The sequence below is a fragment of the Saccostrea cucullata genome, unplaced genomic scaffold (assembly GCF_032062105.1).
Source record: "Saccostrea cucullata isolate Sc308-1 unplaced genomic scaffold, CSIRO_AGI_Scuc_v1 ctg1629, whole genome shotgun sequence".
Taxonomy (NCBI): domain Eukaryota; kingdom Metazoa; phylum Mollusca; class Bivalvia; order Ostreida; family Ostreidae; genus Saccostrea; species Saccostrea cuccullata.
In genome coordinates, this window is record NW_026938283.1 from 69,887 (window position 1) to 85,121 (window position 15,235).

Consider the following 15,235-nt stretch of genomic DNA (forward strand, 5'->3'; position numbering starts at 1 on the left):
TGACTTAGTTTGTCTGTTTGGAATATATAGATGAGTAGGGTCAAATAGTCTAGCTTCGTTTAGCAAAGCATTTTAGGTAACTCTCTGTGTGAAGTGTTAAGATCAATAAGTTTTTGACTGCATAGATTGCTTTTCATTATAACCAATGCCTGTAAATTAGACTTAAATTCTTGAATTGCAGTATTTAATTTTTGTTCCAAGTTGCACAGTCTACAAGATTCGTAGATAAGTGCTTAAAGTGCTCTGTATTCCGTCTTCCATCGTAGAAAATTTGACAGGTTTTTAGAGAATTTTCTTCACAAATTTCAACTGTACCGTAATACAATCATTTTTATTAAATGAATAGATCAAAGTACACGAAAATCTATATATTAAAAAAAAAACCAAACATTCAGCTCTTCATTTCGAAAAGGACCTTAAAAACTCTTCTATTATGTACACTGCAAAATTATCTTCTTTACAAAACCACAGTTTAATCCAATATAATACAACCTCTACGTCTACTTTGCGATTTTTCTAATCATTATAATATACTTGCATATAACTTTCATCTAAATGATTTCATTCATGATTCTGGTACCTTCTGTCTTATTCAAAAACTTTTTTTTAATTCGTGAACTGTGGCATTGATTCTGTCATTTTCGTCTGACATAATAAAATTTATATAGAATTAAATCCTCGACCCATTAGAACTGCTCCTTTTAAAACAGCTATTTCTGGTTCCACTGCTACAACACTGCATTTGGGGAAAGCATCCTTCACTGCATTTTGCAAAATTGCAGACTCGGAAAATCCTCCAATCATGAAAATTTTATCAACTTCTCGAAGAATTGGTAAAGCCAGCATTGTCTGAACATGTTGAACTATTTTATCACAGACTGGCACAAAGAAACTGCTAAACGTTGTGAAGTCAATCATGAGTTTATGAATACTCCCCCTCAAATATTGAACATGGCCCATGTATTTTGTCTCATCTATTTGAGTTTGTATACTATTGTACTGTCCAAAAAAACAGACAAAAGACTCAGGAAAATATAAGTAAATATCCGTCTTTTCCTTTAGTGCCTCGCCAAAACTTCTTTTTCTCACTTCAAATTCATTGAGTATATCTATATAGTCTTCAAAATACCTTGCGCGGTATATGTTTAACTTAGAAAGACCAAATAACTCACTCAAAAACGTTTCTAAGGCTTGGTCTACAATAATTCCACCTATATCTTTAACAAGCTTTTTGTCAAGTTCCAACAGGTTTCCATCGTGTGAAACTTCGTACACATGTAATTCAAGCTTTTTACCTGAAATGAGAAAATATTTCTCAAGTGCTTTGTTTTATTTAAAGTAGACAGCAACATTAACCTGTTGCATCCTTGTATCGTCTAAGACTATAAGTCATTGAGAAATGAAGTGAGACTTGAGATTATGCACTTGGATAACTGACATCGTTAGATATTAAAACATACCTACGCAAATTTTTAGATCCCTTGATTACTGCTGTTTTAAAATTAACTTTTAGAGTCCCACGATGTTATTTTTTTAATTGAGTTACGACCATTATATGAGTGTTAATTTCTGAAATAATAGCTAAGATTAAGAATACCTTTTGCAATAATTTCGGTGTGTGAGCATGTGTGTGTGAGTGTTGGGGAAGGGTTTGTACATGGAATTACATGTGTGTAAAATGCAAATATACCTCCAGCGTCCAGAAGTAAGTATTTGCCGTCTATATAAGAAGGGGTTCCTTTCCATCCATGCTTTGAAAGAATGTCATAATATACTGAAGCAGCTACGGACTCTAATTCAATACACATGTTTTGTTGACGCATGTCAGCCTATAAAATAGATAAATATCATTCTACATATTTATAGAATAAGAAATACGATATAATTCTGTAAATATCGGTTTGTCATATGATCAAAAACTTTTTTTTTCATATATATTTACTTAATATTTACATACTTCTACGACTGATTAGTGACAAATATTTGTATTTATTGTTATGAATCAGTGTAATCATTTATCATTTTTATTATGTGTCAGTGACTTAATATATAGGTACATGACTTGTATTGATATCCTTGCCTCAAATAATACTTTATACATGGAAGAGAATACATTTGTAAGATTTACTGATATAAAAAGTACAGTTAGAGAATCATACTCTAAGGGCCGCTGTCTTCATAAGTTGTTTTCCGGAATCATTCCAATGCGAGGGAACTGTTAACAACCATGCTATTTCATCTGGAATCAGTTCGTCTCGCAGAATTAGCTTCAGTTTTTGATCACACTGCATGTAAAGGCCTTTTATCACCAAGGAGAGTAATTCTACTAATGGTAATTTCTTCCCCCTTATATCTTTAATCATTTCCTTTTTAAAAAAAAGAAAATTGTATAAATGTTGAGGATACGTACTTGTGTATGATATTCTTTGTTTTGTAAATAGATAATCTATATTAACATTTGCGAATATTTTTTCTTTGATCGAACCTACTGGAACACAATATGCTCTGTATGAATTTATTAGGGAGTCAAAAGTCACAGCTTGATCGAATTACACGGCAAAAAGATATGTCTGTCACTGAAACTGCTTTCCAAATAAATAATTTAATTTCACTTGTATAAAGCAATTTCATTGGCTGAATCATTCAGAGGAACATTCGAGGACTGTTCAATAAATAATGTCCTGAACTATATAACACACATTACAGATAGCATATGACATTAAACTTGACTTTCTCTGATAATGGAATCTTTCATTAACTTATAACAGTTTCAGTGACCATTTTTCATCACATAGTTTCATCGTGAGAAGCTGGGAAGCAAGGGCTTTTCGAGACACTGCATTAAAATGAATGGTAAAGAATCAGTAAAATAGAGTGAAAATAAAAGCTTCATTATAGCTGCCGTAAAACTTGTTAAAAATCCCAAAGAAATATTCACTGAAATATATGACATTTACAGCAACCGATGCCCGTTTTATAGACAAAAGAGCAGGTGGATTTCAATGATAAAAATATTATATAATGGGTATCAAGAATGGGTACCCTCCTTGCCAACAAAAATTATAACAACTTACGTACTGGTTGCCCAATTTCAACAAATACTATTTGATGATGTATGATTGACTTTAAGACACATAGCAATTTTGATAAACATCATATCGGGAGTAGATTACACAGTTTTCAAGAAACGTGTGACGGTAAAAAAGCTTGGTACTCAAAGGTCACCCTATATTTTGAAAAATGAGTGAAAACGACAGCCTATACGAAATTCTAAACAATTATATTAAAATATCAGTAATTTAAGTTATCCACGTTTGTTTTATTTTAAACAGATATTGGAACATGAATCTATTGAATAAAACCCTCAAAACAAAATTTACCATAAGATGTACTTGATAAAAACGGCGAATGTCTGACAAGAGCACAGGTATTCAAGAGCACAAAGACAGATTTATATGTAATTTTCTTAAAAATTAGTGGTATTGTTGTTCAAATTCGTATTCGAAGAGACAGTTTAATTTCTGGAGGATTTTAAAAAGCAATTTTTTTTTAATCGAAAGGTTTAATAGAGGAAGGACCCAGAATCAGGAATCCACTAAATTGAATTTCTTCAAGACAGCGTCCAAACCTGCATGTCATGAAGAGTAAAGGGGTTTTCAGAATAAACAGAAAGTTAATGTTTTTTCACATTAACAATATTCGCCAGATCTTTGACCTTTTGACTTGTTTCTATTTCCAAACTTGAAAAAAACACCTTTCAGAGGGAAGAAACAAGTCCAGGAAATCATTGGATCTGCCATTTTCCAGTATACTAAGGGTCATACCCAAAAATGAGTTCTAAAAACAATCAGAAATTGGATAAAAAATGTTACGGACATGTATTTTACTTACAAGAGATTAATTAATAAAATCATGAAGACTAAATCATTGAAAAGCGTATTTTGCTTCTTTCTGAGCACCGAGGACATTATCTATTGAACAGCCCTCGTATAACATTTTGTATAACATAACTTGCCTACGTCACAATGAGTTACGTCAAAAACGTATAACTCCGCTTGACGTTACTTTTAAAATATTGCTCGATTTGAAGCCTTTTTCCGGAGGAAATATTGTCTCATTGTCTACACTGAAATTAAATTATAAGGAATGAAGCTAATTTCAACTTATGTTATCCGATATAACAAAACTTGGGGCAGCTTCGCGGTTTATAAAGCGTAAACTGCCGCATGTTATGTTATATCGGATAACATAAGTTGAAATTAGCTTCATTCCTTAATTAAAATAATGCTTTGTTTTTGAAAATTTTCCTTTACATCTGTCTTTTTAACACGGTGTCATAAACATCATAGTTGAACAGTTGAAACATCATGTCTTTGCGGTTATGATATTTGAATATTGTGATGTGAATTTTTGCAAAATATTTGGCATTTTTTGTCCCTATAAAGATGATTTAGTTTATATTTCAATCTTATAAAACACAAAAAAAATATTCTTGACTATTTTTGCTATATATACACTGTGACAGAATATCGCTTGGTATTTTTTGCACATTTTGAGAGAGTATCACTATTATTTGATAAACACAGTATTTCGATTTAAGAAAATTAATGTAATAATTATGTATAATTTGTAAATGAATAATGTAACCCTGAAGATTATAATCAGAAAAACTTAAGAAGATAAATAGTCTGTAACAAATGTACATACATTTCCTGTAAGACCAGCATCAAGCAACCATGTGAATTCTCGGAAATAATAGTAGCCCAGGTGTTTCCCTTCACATTTTAGCTCCGTGTACATTTTTTCTGCTTTATAACCGAAGGCTATGCATTTTTTATCCCTGTTTAGTAACAACAATGTCGGCGCCTTCAGTGAATTTATCTTACTTCCCTGCCAAGGAGGAATAATTATGTCTAAAGGGTCTTTTTGTATGTTTTTTGTAAAGATCAATGCGCATCCTGAAAAAGTTGTGCCAATGTCTATGGCAGCTAGTACTAGTTTATCCTTATGTGGTCGACCAAAATAATTCCAAATATTTGGTAGAGACACTGAAAATAAAGATAAGAAAAATATGTCAATTGTATTAATTGGCTCTATTATATTTTCATGGTATTTGATCGACATTCATATTAATAGATAATGAAAGGAAAAGGAAACGCATGAGAACATAATATGCGAAAAAATTGACTATGAGGCCGAAAATAATAATAATTGGTCTGATGTTTATTTCAGGTTTCTTTGCACTAAATCGCTAGTCAACCACGAAATTGATGGCGTCACCTGGTGAAAGTAAAAAAAAAGCCAGAAACATGCGCATATTGAAGATGAAAATTTTGTGATCACGATTTGTAGTTCCAAACGATGCATTAGAGTTAAAGACATCATTTTTGGACTTCTTGAACATGATATTTGTTCCTTATTTCATTCTGAATTTACAGACTTATTTTTCCCCTAAAATTTCAATAACAAAATTATTTGCTAGATTCTTGAAAAAAATTTGCCATGTTTTAAGGTTATTCTTACCGTGACGTTGATCTTCGGTATGATTGTCTTGTTGGTTTTCCCCAAAAGTCTAAAAATTAGTAATAAAGCTTTAAACTGAGTGTTATGCACGATATATCTGTTTGTAAGCGATTTGAAAATTCAAATAAAAACTCATCTAATTCTAAGTTATAATTTCTGAATCAACGAAGTAAAGAATCCTAAATGCATTAAATGCTAAAGAAGATATTATTCTTTAGCAAAGTAATACTCAATTAAAAATCATTTTTATATACTTATAACATAAAAACGTATCGGAGGTAAAGTCCAGACAAGATATAAATTAGATAAGTGTTAACATCAATAAACATATATTTCCGACTGTTTACCGCTAGAATGCGTAATTGGGAGGGCCTAATGTTTTCCTTCTATGACTAAACAAAAGAGAGCATTGGCAATAGAAAGAAATGAAAAAAGAAAATAGAATCTTTGTAGTTAATTTTTTCTCTCAAAATTGTTTGGTATTTTCAGGGCTAGCTGTGTGCTTGAAGATGTCAATCGTGCAGTCTCTATAAGAAACGATTGCATATATATTTACGTTTCTGAGTCTGACTATGGATCAGTAAGAGAGTAATAATTGTTGCCCGCGTCGCAGTTGCGAATCCCACTGATGATGGGGACCTGTCTTTCGGATGAGACTGTGTTAACGCGTAGTCCCCTGCTAGCACGTAAATGATTCCTCGCAGCTAAATCGCCCTTCGTGCCGTGTAAAGGACAAAATTTGCAGCCCTTCACCGGAAAGAAGTAGTGTCTACGTATGGGTGAAAACTTTTGAGAGAGACATTAAACAACAAACAAATATATTGCAATGTGGTGATGAAATATATTTTTTGGTTTTCACTCATAATAGGAATTCAAGTCATAGAATTGACGATTTTATATTTTAAAAAAAAAGGGTTATGCGGTTCTAACAAAAACAACAATGCCAAGTTGCAACTTTAATGCCATCCTTACAAAACATATGCTTAATTATTTCAAGATTTACCTTCCTCCAGATAATCTCTTTAACGATGATCTCGCTACCAATTCCGCAGTCCGAACACCTTATGCTTTCTCCAACTAAATCACTTTCTGCTATGAAATGCAAGTCACACTGATTCGGCTTTCCAAAAATGGCTTTCTTGCACATGTAGCCAACATTATATTTGCAGCATACTAACTTCTCTGCCAGATTAGTAATAACTTGGGTTATTTTCTCACGCACGCCCACATGATCAACATTTTTTGACTTAGAAAGTTCTAGAAACTGAACCACGATTTCATTGTTGTTATAAATGCCTACGAGAACTTCACTCTCATTCACATGAAAAAGGGTTGCCATTTGATAAATGCAATATTCTTTCAATTTGAAAACTTTCCATTTTAGTTGATTGCCACAAGCAGCAATTATGCGATGGTACATATCCAGAGGAAGATAAGTGAACTGAAAGCACAACAAAGATGAACAATCAGACTTTTTGAATTGCTCCACTGGAAAGGGTTTCTTATTCATGCAAGGACAGTACCACGTCTCTTCCAATACCTCTGTTAAAAGATTCAATCTAATCATGCAAGCAATGATTTCCTTTTTATTTGAAATGTAGGAATCTCTTTCCGGTATTCCTTGCCATATCGACTTTAAAAGGGAAAAAGTCAAAAGTCCTGTTTCATTGAATGAAGTCCATTGGTTATATAATTTTTCGTCAACATGTATACTTTTGTGGGTTTCATCAGTGATAGCATGTTTAAAGGCGTTTACAAACCACTGGACATCAAGAATGACAAAACTTCTTAGATAGTCTTCATCATAAAATAAGACAACTCCAATGTCATTGAGAAATCGAAGTGATGTTATGAGATCTTTATGACTTCTTATTCCAATACTACTTTCAATACATTTTCGGTAAAAATTTTCAAAACTTATTATTTTCATATTCTTCAACTTTCTGGTCAAGCTTTCAACATGGAACCAAGACATTGGGATAATTTTTCCCCAGTTAGGAAGTTTTTGAACGATATTCATTATACAGTTCTTTATTTTCTGAATATCATCATGGAAGCCAGTACTGAATGCATTTGATGAATAATCGATGTATGCACTTAAATGTGGCAGCTTGCTTCGGAGTTGTAGAAAGTATTGCTCTCCTAGCTGGAATAAGTGTAAAACTCATCATGTTCTAACATTAAAAATCACTCAAATGTAAGCATATCTATTGAAATTATGGTTTCAAAGCTTATAAATAAATATTACATTGAAGTGATTTTATTTCCGAAAAAGTTGAATACTACTACAAATCAAATTACTGAAACAGTACTGAAAGGCGGGGTCAAAATTAATAACATTCATGCTAGATTTCATATATGGGGTTTTTTTAAAGAGTTTTGACAAGAACTTTTTTTCATAAAATACTAAAATCATATATATATCATTACGTTTTTTTATTTACTTTGAAGTAGGAATTCCAGTAATTGCTAAATCTAGAAACCATTATGAATTGTCCGAATTTTACCTGCTTTGAATAAATATTTTATAGGAAGTAAACAATATATGATGCGTAGGCAACCGTAGTACTACGCAGGGGAATACAATTTTTAATTGTGTGATTTTCAACTAATATTTTTTTTTTCCAATTTACAATTTTTAAAACGCTTCTTTACTTTAAGTTAGAAAAAAGTTCATATCACTTTCTTCAGTTTGATACAGAATGTTTGTATTTTAATCAAAACAAATTCTGCACTCTTTCATAAAGCGTAGATTTAATTCATGTGTCCGGCCCCACGGTTACAGTTTTAAGGCTTCCCCTGATAAAAAACTAATGGACAGGGTCACCTGACCGTCAAAAATGAGATGTAATACAAATATTCACATTTCCAATGTCTTTGTCCGAGAAAAAATTACAAATAGTTAATGTAATTTATTTCTACATGAATGTACTGCTACATCAATATGCACGGTTTAAAAAAAATCACGTTCAGGGCGGGAAAAATAGCTAAACAGTAGATTGGTGGAAATAAGAGCATGTAATTTTAAGAAATAACTGTCAGATTTTTCAATATGATGAAGATGATCAATCATTTGGCTTCCGTTCGGCGTTTATGCAAATTATTAAGCAAATTATCACGCAAGCCAATCAATTGATTATATTATGTAATAAAAAAAATAAGACAGTTTTTCCTTAAATAAAATGATCTTTATGTTTTTTGTTGTTTTGATTTTAAATTATTCTTTATATTTTTTTTATAATGTATAACAACAAAAAAAAAGTTAATGGTAGTGTGAAAAAGAAATCGTAGCATCTGTGGATATATGTAAATGCAACAACCTTTCCATATTTTCCTTCAGCATGAGTTGCAACAAGAATCAGAGGAGCCTTTTTGGGCACTTCTTCATTTATCTCGTCGTTTTGAGCGAGACCAGTGGTATGAGATAAAATTGATTGTATCCAGTATTCTGAAAACTCTAAATTTACAAAGAATATTTTGAAAAAGTTTACCATTAATTAAACTTTATCAATTGCTATAAAAGTTTGTTTTTTTAGGTTTAAAATATTTAATTTTTATTGAAAAAACATGTTTTAGACTTGTGATAAGAAATGCCTTATCTATCATAAGAAAACATTGTAAATGCCTAATTTATTAAATTTCATTCCAAAAAGGCATTCTTTTATAGCTCGAATCAAAACTTGATTAATATGAATGATTGAATGAGTGTAACATTCTTTTCATTTAAAAAAAAGCAAACAGACACAAATAATAAATAAATAATCCCTCATTAATGAACAAAAAAATAATCGTATTTTTTAATTCGGAATTAAATTACCTAAGACAGTCCAATCGCTGTATACAGATCCTTTCATTCTATTGCTTTCTTCATTCAGTTCCTCGGTGATGTCATTTTCTTTTGATGCTCCTTTGGTTTTCTCTTTATGAATTTGACAACCTAATTTCTTTGTGATGTCCATAACTAGAATGTAAAAGTCATTAGGTGAAAAGTATACGTGATGACATGCATAGTAAGAAAATTGTCCAGCAAAGTCAAAGAATGACACTATTTTTCTATCCTTCTCTGTAAACGAGTCAGACAATGTGTGAATTGTAATATCAGATACGGGGAAGGCGTTTTCTTCATCACTTTGGAAGTGACAGGTATCCATATTTTCTATTTCTTCTTTGATAACTTCGTTTTTTCCAGTGGATGGTTGTCTCTTCCCTGCACTCGGTTCACTTGATGTCACACTATGACTGGAAATCTCACTTTGTTTGGTTTTAAAGTTATCTTTTTTTTCTAAAACATATCCAGCATTTTCTAACAATATTTGTGGCGGTGTAGGAAATGACTTGTTATTGTTTACTTTTTCATCTACCATGTGTGTGTGAGGTCTAATATCCTTTTCTTTTCGACTTGGAGCGAGTTCTTCGTTGTTCAAGTTAGAAAGAAGACTTGGTTTGTTTATATTTGCGGTGACTGCAAAAAGAGTTCAGTTGTATTTCATTGATTCAAAATATAAATTGAAACGATTAAAGAAACTATGTATTGTAATAAAATAACCTTTGATACAATGTTGAAAAAAAATCTCAGTATGTATGAATATTTGTTATCCAACACATTATTATCAAAAAGTTGTGTAGCTTTACAGTTGAAAAATACAGATTCAACTTTATCGATATTTTTTGAGAAAGCAAAAAAAAAAAAAACAGTATTTGTCTTTTATATTGATATTTTTATCAAAAAAAAACTTACCATTGAGACTTTCCCCTTGAACCGTAAATAAGTTGACATGGACATCTAATCCTATCGTTGATGAAGGATTGGGATTGTCTTTTCCTTGCAGTCTGTATAGGAGACTTGTTTTACCTACCCCCTCACATCCTACAAGCATGCCTCTGGCAACATATACTCTATGTTCACCAGTTTTAAGACTATCGATATAATTCGATATGCCCTCTTTACCTAAACTCAGAATACCTTTTGGGATGCTCACTGTAAATAGATAAGTTGGTGACATTTCAAAATTAATCAGTCATTATTTTGGTTGGCTGTGTTTTAAATTTTATCTACAGAACACCGAAGTGAAATTTGTATCATGTAGAAACGATGCCGTTTAGTAATTTTTTTTAAGTTTAGAAATTGTGTACAATGAAAGCATTCTAAACCGACCGCCATCTAGAACAGAACAAACGGTTGCAAAAAACCTGAGAATGCATAAAGAAAATTTATCTTTTGAATGATTTGGAGGAGGATGGTTTTCCGGTTTGCCAGATTTGAGAAAATTCACTGTATTAGTACAAAACAAGATCCTGACAATCTTCATTGAATATAACATAGCAAAGGCATTATTAAGTTTTATAACGAAACTTACATTCGTTTTCAATTATTTGGTGACAGGTTTTGTCTGCTATTGTATTATTAAAAAGGATGTCGAACTTCAGACGTTGTACCATCTTCTTGAATTGTTCCTGGTTAACATTGATGCACACTTCGTCAAGACCTCTCTGATACCCTGACGACCGGCAATAAATACCAATATTTTTAGTTGTTGAATGTTTTACAAAAAAATCTAGAAAACCATTGATTCGTAAAAAAGATTGAAACACTTTATCAGGGTTAATCAACCTAAAATCTCTATCTTTAATATCAAAGTGTTTGTTTGATTTTCCATCTTCCACAGAGGCAAGTGCGTTTTCTGCGTTAAACCCTTTTACATGGCCAAAACAAAAAAGGCAAGATTTCTCTAATTTTTCTTTCCATTGCTCTGGTTGAGTTTTACAAATTCGAAATTCATCCTGTAGTAAACAGCAAAGCAAGATACTTTGGTTCTCTTTTGAGCTGCACTGTATGTCATCTATAATTTGAAAAAAAAGATTTTTTCATGCAAAAAAGGACATGAATACATGTAAGTTATTACGAAAATGTCATGGAAAAACGCTGCAACTAATATATGCAAAGGGCATTATTGTACAGGCATAGATATTTGGAAAACGCAGATCATTTAAAAGTCAATGGATAAAACATTCAATTTAATTCTTTGTGCTTTAGACAGGAATTAACGGTTTTAACAACTGCCAAAAATCATTTGCAAAGTCTGCTCGTGCAACCAATAATATGCCGCTGTTTTCCGTTTTTGTACTATAAGCAAAATTATGCATTAATTATAAGATTATATTATATTCTACCACGGTTATTGAAAACTTCAAAGGAAGCCGCCGGACATTATTCTCCAATAAATCACGAACGTCATCAAAAAATTATCAGATCAGAAACACGTATCAGATCTGAACAATTCAAATGCATGTTTGGCTGTAGAATGAAATACTTGTTTACACCGCATCGATGTGTTGTCTTTTGCAGTATAAACACTGTAAATTGCATCAAGTTGCTGATGAATGTCGGTTTTTATAGCTAAGCGGGGCTATTCCACGGACCTCCCTACACATTAAACAACGTGATTTTAGCAGTAAAACAAGAACATGATTTTGTTTTTGTATATTCATTTTAACTGATCAATACATATTACGAACAAATTTGTAATTTAAAAAGATTATTTTTAATGCAACGAAAGCTCAAATCATCTGCATTCCATATATAGGTAAGTCAACAAAATTTATCTCTGGTGTTAAATAGAACAGCGTAATCGAGACATGGTGACCTAATTCGTTTCTCTATAGAGGAAACAATCGGCCGTATTTATCGCCCTTGGTAGAATAGAAATAAAGTCCTTGTTGTCGTGAATGATGCAGAATAACCTCCTCGGTCTCGAAATGTTGTTTGAAATATAAAAGCCTCGGCTAACGCCTCGGCTTTTATATTTTAAACAACATTTCTCGACCTCGGAGGTTATTCTGCAACATTCACGAAAACGCGGACTTTATTTCGTAAACAATGCCAACTTAAAACAAAAATTACCTAGAACACAGGAGATGCTGTCTTCACCAAAAACATTATTAACCGTGCATTCGTATATGCCAGAACTACCATCATTTACATTGTGGATTTTTAGAAAGGAATCGTCTAACTTTCCTCCAGAGTATTTTTCTGGTTCATCGGAAAGTTTCAGGCTGCATCTATTTTTTCTCCAAGATAATGATGTTAATGAAAAACATTCCTTAGATACCTCATATTCTATCGAGACGTTCTGTCCTTTGAATTCAATTCTTTTCAGAGTTAATTTAGGGCGATCTACAATATCCACAATACAGGGAATGCTGTTATTTTGCAAGAAAATAAAAAGGTATAATAATAATTTCCAAAAATAAGTAAAACCGTCACTAGAGTTCCATCTTTCTAGCAATTGTTTTGATTAGAACTGTAGAAAATACAATAGAAAACACATATGCATCAATTTTCTTTAATACAGGTATCAATATGGAATACAATTTTTTAAATATATTATATATCTTATTTTTATAATTATACACTAGACAAAATTGCTAACATACCACTTAAGAAAAAATGATATTTTACTTTTACAAACCTGTTTATGAAGTTTTTGATATGTAAATATTTTACTTTGAATAAAAAAAATATTCCATTTGAAATATCTTGTCATAGGTAATACAGATGTCAAATATGAAAGCCCTATCTCTTCTCAATCAAAGTTAAAAGGAACAAAATGCGTTTGTGAAACATTAATGACCCCGTATGGCAAGAAAGCGAAGATTAAACATTTTTAAAATGTAAATTAAATATATTGGTAATCAAATTTTAAAAAGTAGGTCAAACTGCAAAGTCAAGGTAAAGGGTCAAAGTTCTTAGTATCCAGTGAAAGGTCTTCTCACAAGGATTACTTTTGTGAAGTATGAAAGCACTAGCCCTTACCATTCAAAAGTTATGGCCAAGGTTAAATCTTTTAAAAATTAGATCAAACTCCAAGAACAAGGTCAAAGGGTGTAACTGGTTGATATCAAATGAAAGGTCTTGTCACAAGGATTAAATCTTTGAAGTATGAAAACACTAGCCCTAACCCTTCACAAAAGTAATGGCCAGGGTTAAATTTTAAAAGGTGGGCCAAACTCCAAGGTCAAGGTCAGAAGGTAAAAGTTCTTGATATTCCATGAAAGGACTTCTCTCAAGAATTATATATATGAAGCATGAAAGTTATAGTTCTTACCGTTTTGAAGTTATGACCAATGTTAATGTTTTTTCATAAGTACAGAAATCTCCTAGGTCAAGGTCAAAAGGTCAAAGTTCTTGATATCCATTGAAAGGTCTTGCCACAAGCAATACATATGTAAAACATAAAAGTCATAGTGTTTACCGTTCAAAAGCTACGCCCAAAATAATAAAAAAAAAATTGTGAAAAAGTAGGTCAAACAACAAGGCCAAGGAAAAATGTTAAATTTGGTGGTATCCAAAGAAAGGTCTTGTCACAAGGAATATACTTGTGAAATATGAAAGTCAAAGGTCCATTCAATCAAAAGTTATGGGCAAGTTTAAAGTTTTTGTGACGGACAGACAGACAGACAGACAGCTAGACAGACTGACAGACAGACGAATGAGATTTAATGTTCCCTCGCTTTCGCGAGAGCGGGGGACAATAAATGTGCAAATGACTTACGATGAAAGAACATCCTTTTAAATATGTGGTTTTGTCTTCTTACCATGTTTAGATTGATTGATTGATTGATTGATTGATTATATATTGTTTAACGTCCCTCTCGCGAATTTTCACTCATATGGAGAAGTCACCGTATGCCGGTAAAGGGCTTCAAATTTTGACCTTTACTCGGCACTCAGGGCCATTGAGCAGTGAGGGATCTTTATCTTGCCAACGCCTGCCGCTGACACGGGGCCTCGGTTTTTAAGGTCTCATCCGAAGGACCCGCAACTTTCACTTCAAAGTGCCGAGCGCATGGCGAAGGAAATGTTGCTTCCCATTTTAACGACTAGGTCAGTCGCGGCCGAGATACGAACTCACGACCTCCCGATCACGGAGCGAGCGCTCTACCGACTGAGCTACCGTGACTTGTACCATATTTAGATGCTAGAGAGATATGGTGAGGTAAAAGGCCATAAAAAATTCCAATAATTGTTAAAATGTAACCTGATTCCTAAATAATAAGATTTAATCAATGCTGTATCACAGGCCATTGAACAAAAAGTATATAGTAAACAAGAGGCCCACAGGCCTTATAGGTCACCTGAGTATCATGTAACAACTTTCCAGCGATTGTATTTGGTTCGTGTTTTAATCCAAAAGCCATGAAATTCACAAATTTTGAAAGAGGCACCATTGCTTATCAAAGGGCAGATTTCAAAGCATTAATTTATTTTTAGTCAAAGTACCCCCCCCCCGGTACCCCTGACCCAGCGGCCCTGAAATTATCTATTTTGAAAGAGGCCCCTTTCTTCATTATAAGGCCAGCATTTTTTATGTTTAGGTTTAGTTATGAACATGAGAATAGGAGTATTTTACCCTATCTTTTGACTTTCAGTAGGGCGTGACTTTCTTGGCGCTACGTAATGGAGAATACTAGTAGATTCTCATTGGTTACGAAAATAAAAACATAGGAATTAAGAATTGTTGTTGATAATGATCAGAAGACTTATGCCCCACCTCTGTGCCGTGAGAAAACTTTTAATTGGCTATTTACTTTACCAGTTGACATTCGGCCGCATTTCTATCATATGTATATTTCAACAGTGAAGGGAAGCTGTGCAAATTTCAGAAGCTAATTAGGTAACGTCGAGAATGCCACGCCTTACTGAAAGTCCTAA

The 15,235-nt window shown here is 32.6% G+C and overlaps 1 protein-coding gene across 1 annotated transcript in view; it reads right to left on the reverse strand.

The window, feature by feature from the left end:
* Positions 1–235: 235 nt before the first annotated feature.
* LOC134249896 (uncharacterized) overlaps positions 236–15,235 on the reverse strand; it is a 32,663-nt gene continuing 17,663 nt past the window's right edge. The window contains exons 8-18 of the mRNA XM_062732258.1: positions 12,425–12,697; positions 10,881–11,363; positions 10,262–10,501; positions 9,341–9,985; positions 8,844–8,980; positions 6,527–7,669; positions 5,524–5,572; positions 4,708–5,048; positions 2,160–2,366; positions 1,691–1,829; positions 236–1,295 (exon numbers count right to left, since the gene is read on the reverse strand). Coding sequence (XP_062588242.1) covers positions 661–1,295; positions 1,691–1,829; positions 2,160–2,366; positions 4,708–5,048; positions 5,524–5,572; positions 6,527–7,669; positions 8,844–8,980; positions 9,341–9,985; positions 10,262–10,501; positions 10,881–11,363; positions 12,425–12,697 — 4,292 coding nt within the window. The 3' untranslated portion in view covers positions 236–660. The remainder of the gene's footprint in view (positions 1,296–1,690; positions 1,830–2,159; positions 2,367–4,707; positions 5,049–5,523; positions 5,573–6,526; positions 7,670–8,843; positions 8,981–9,340; positions 9,986–10,261; positions 10,502–10,880; positions 11,364–12,424; positions 12,698–15,235) is intronic.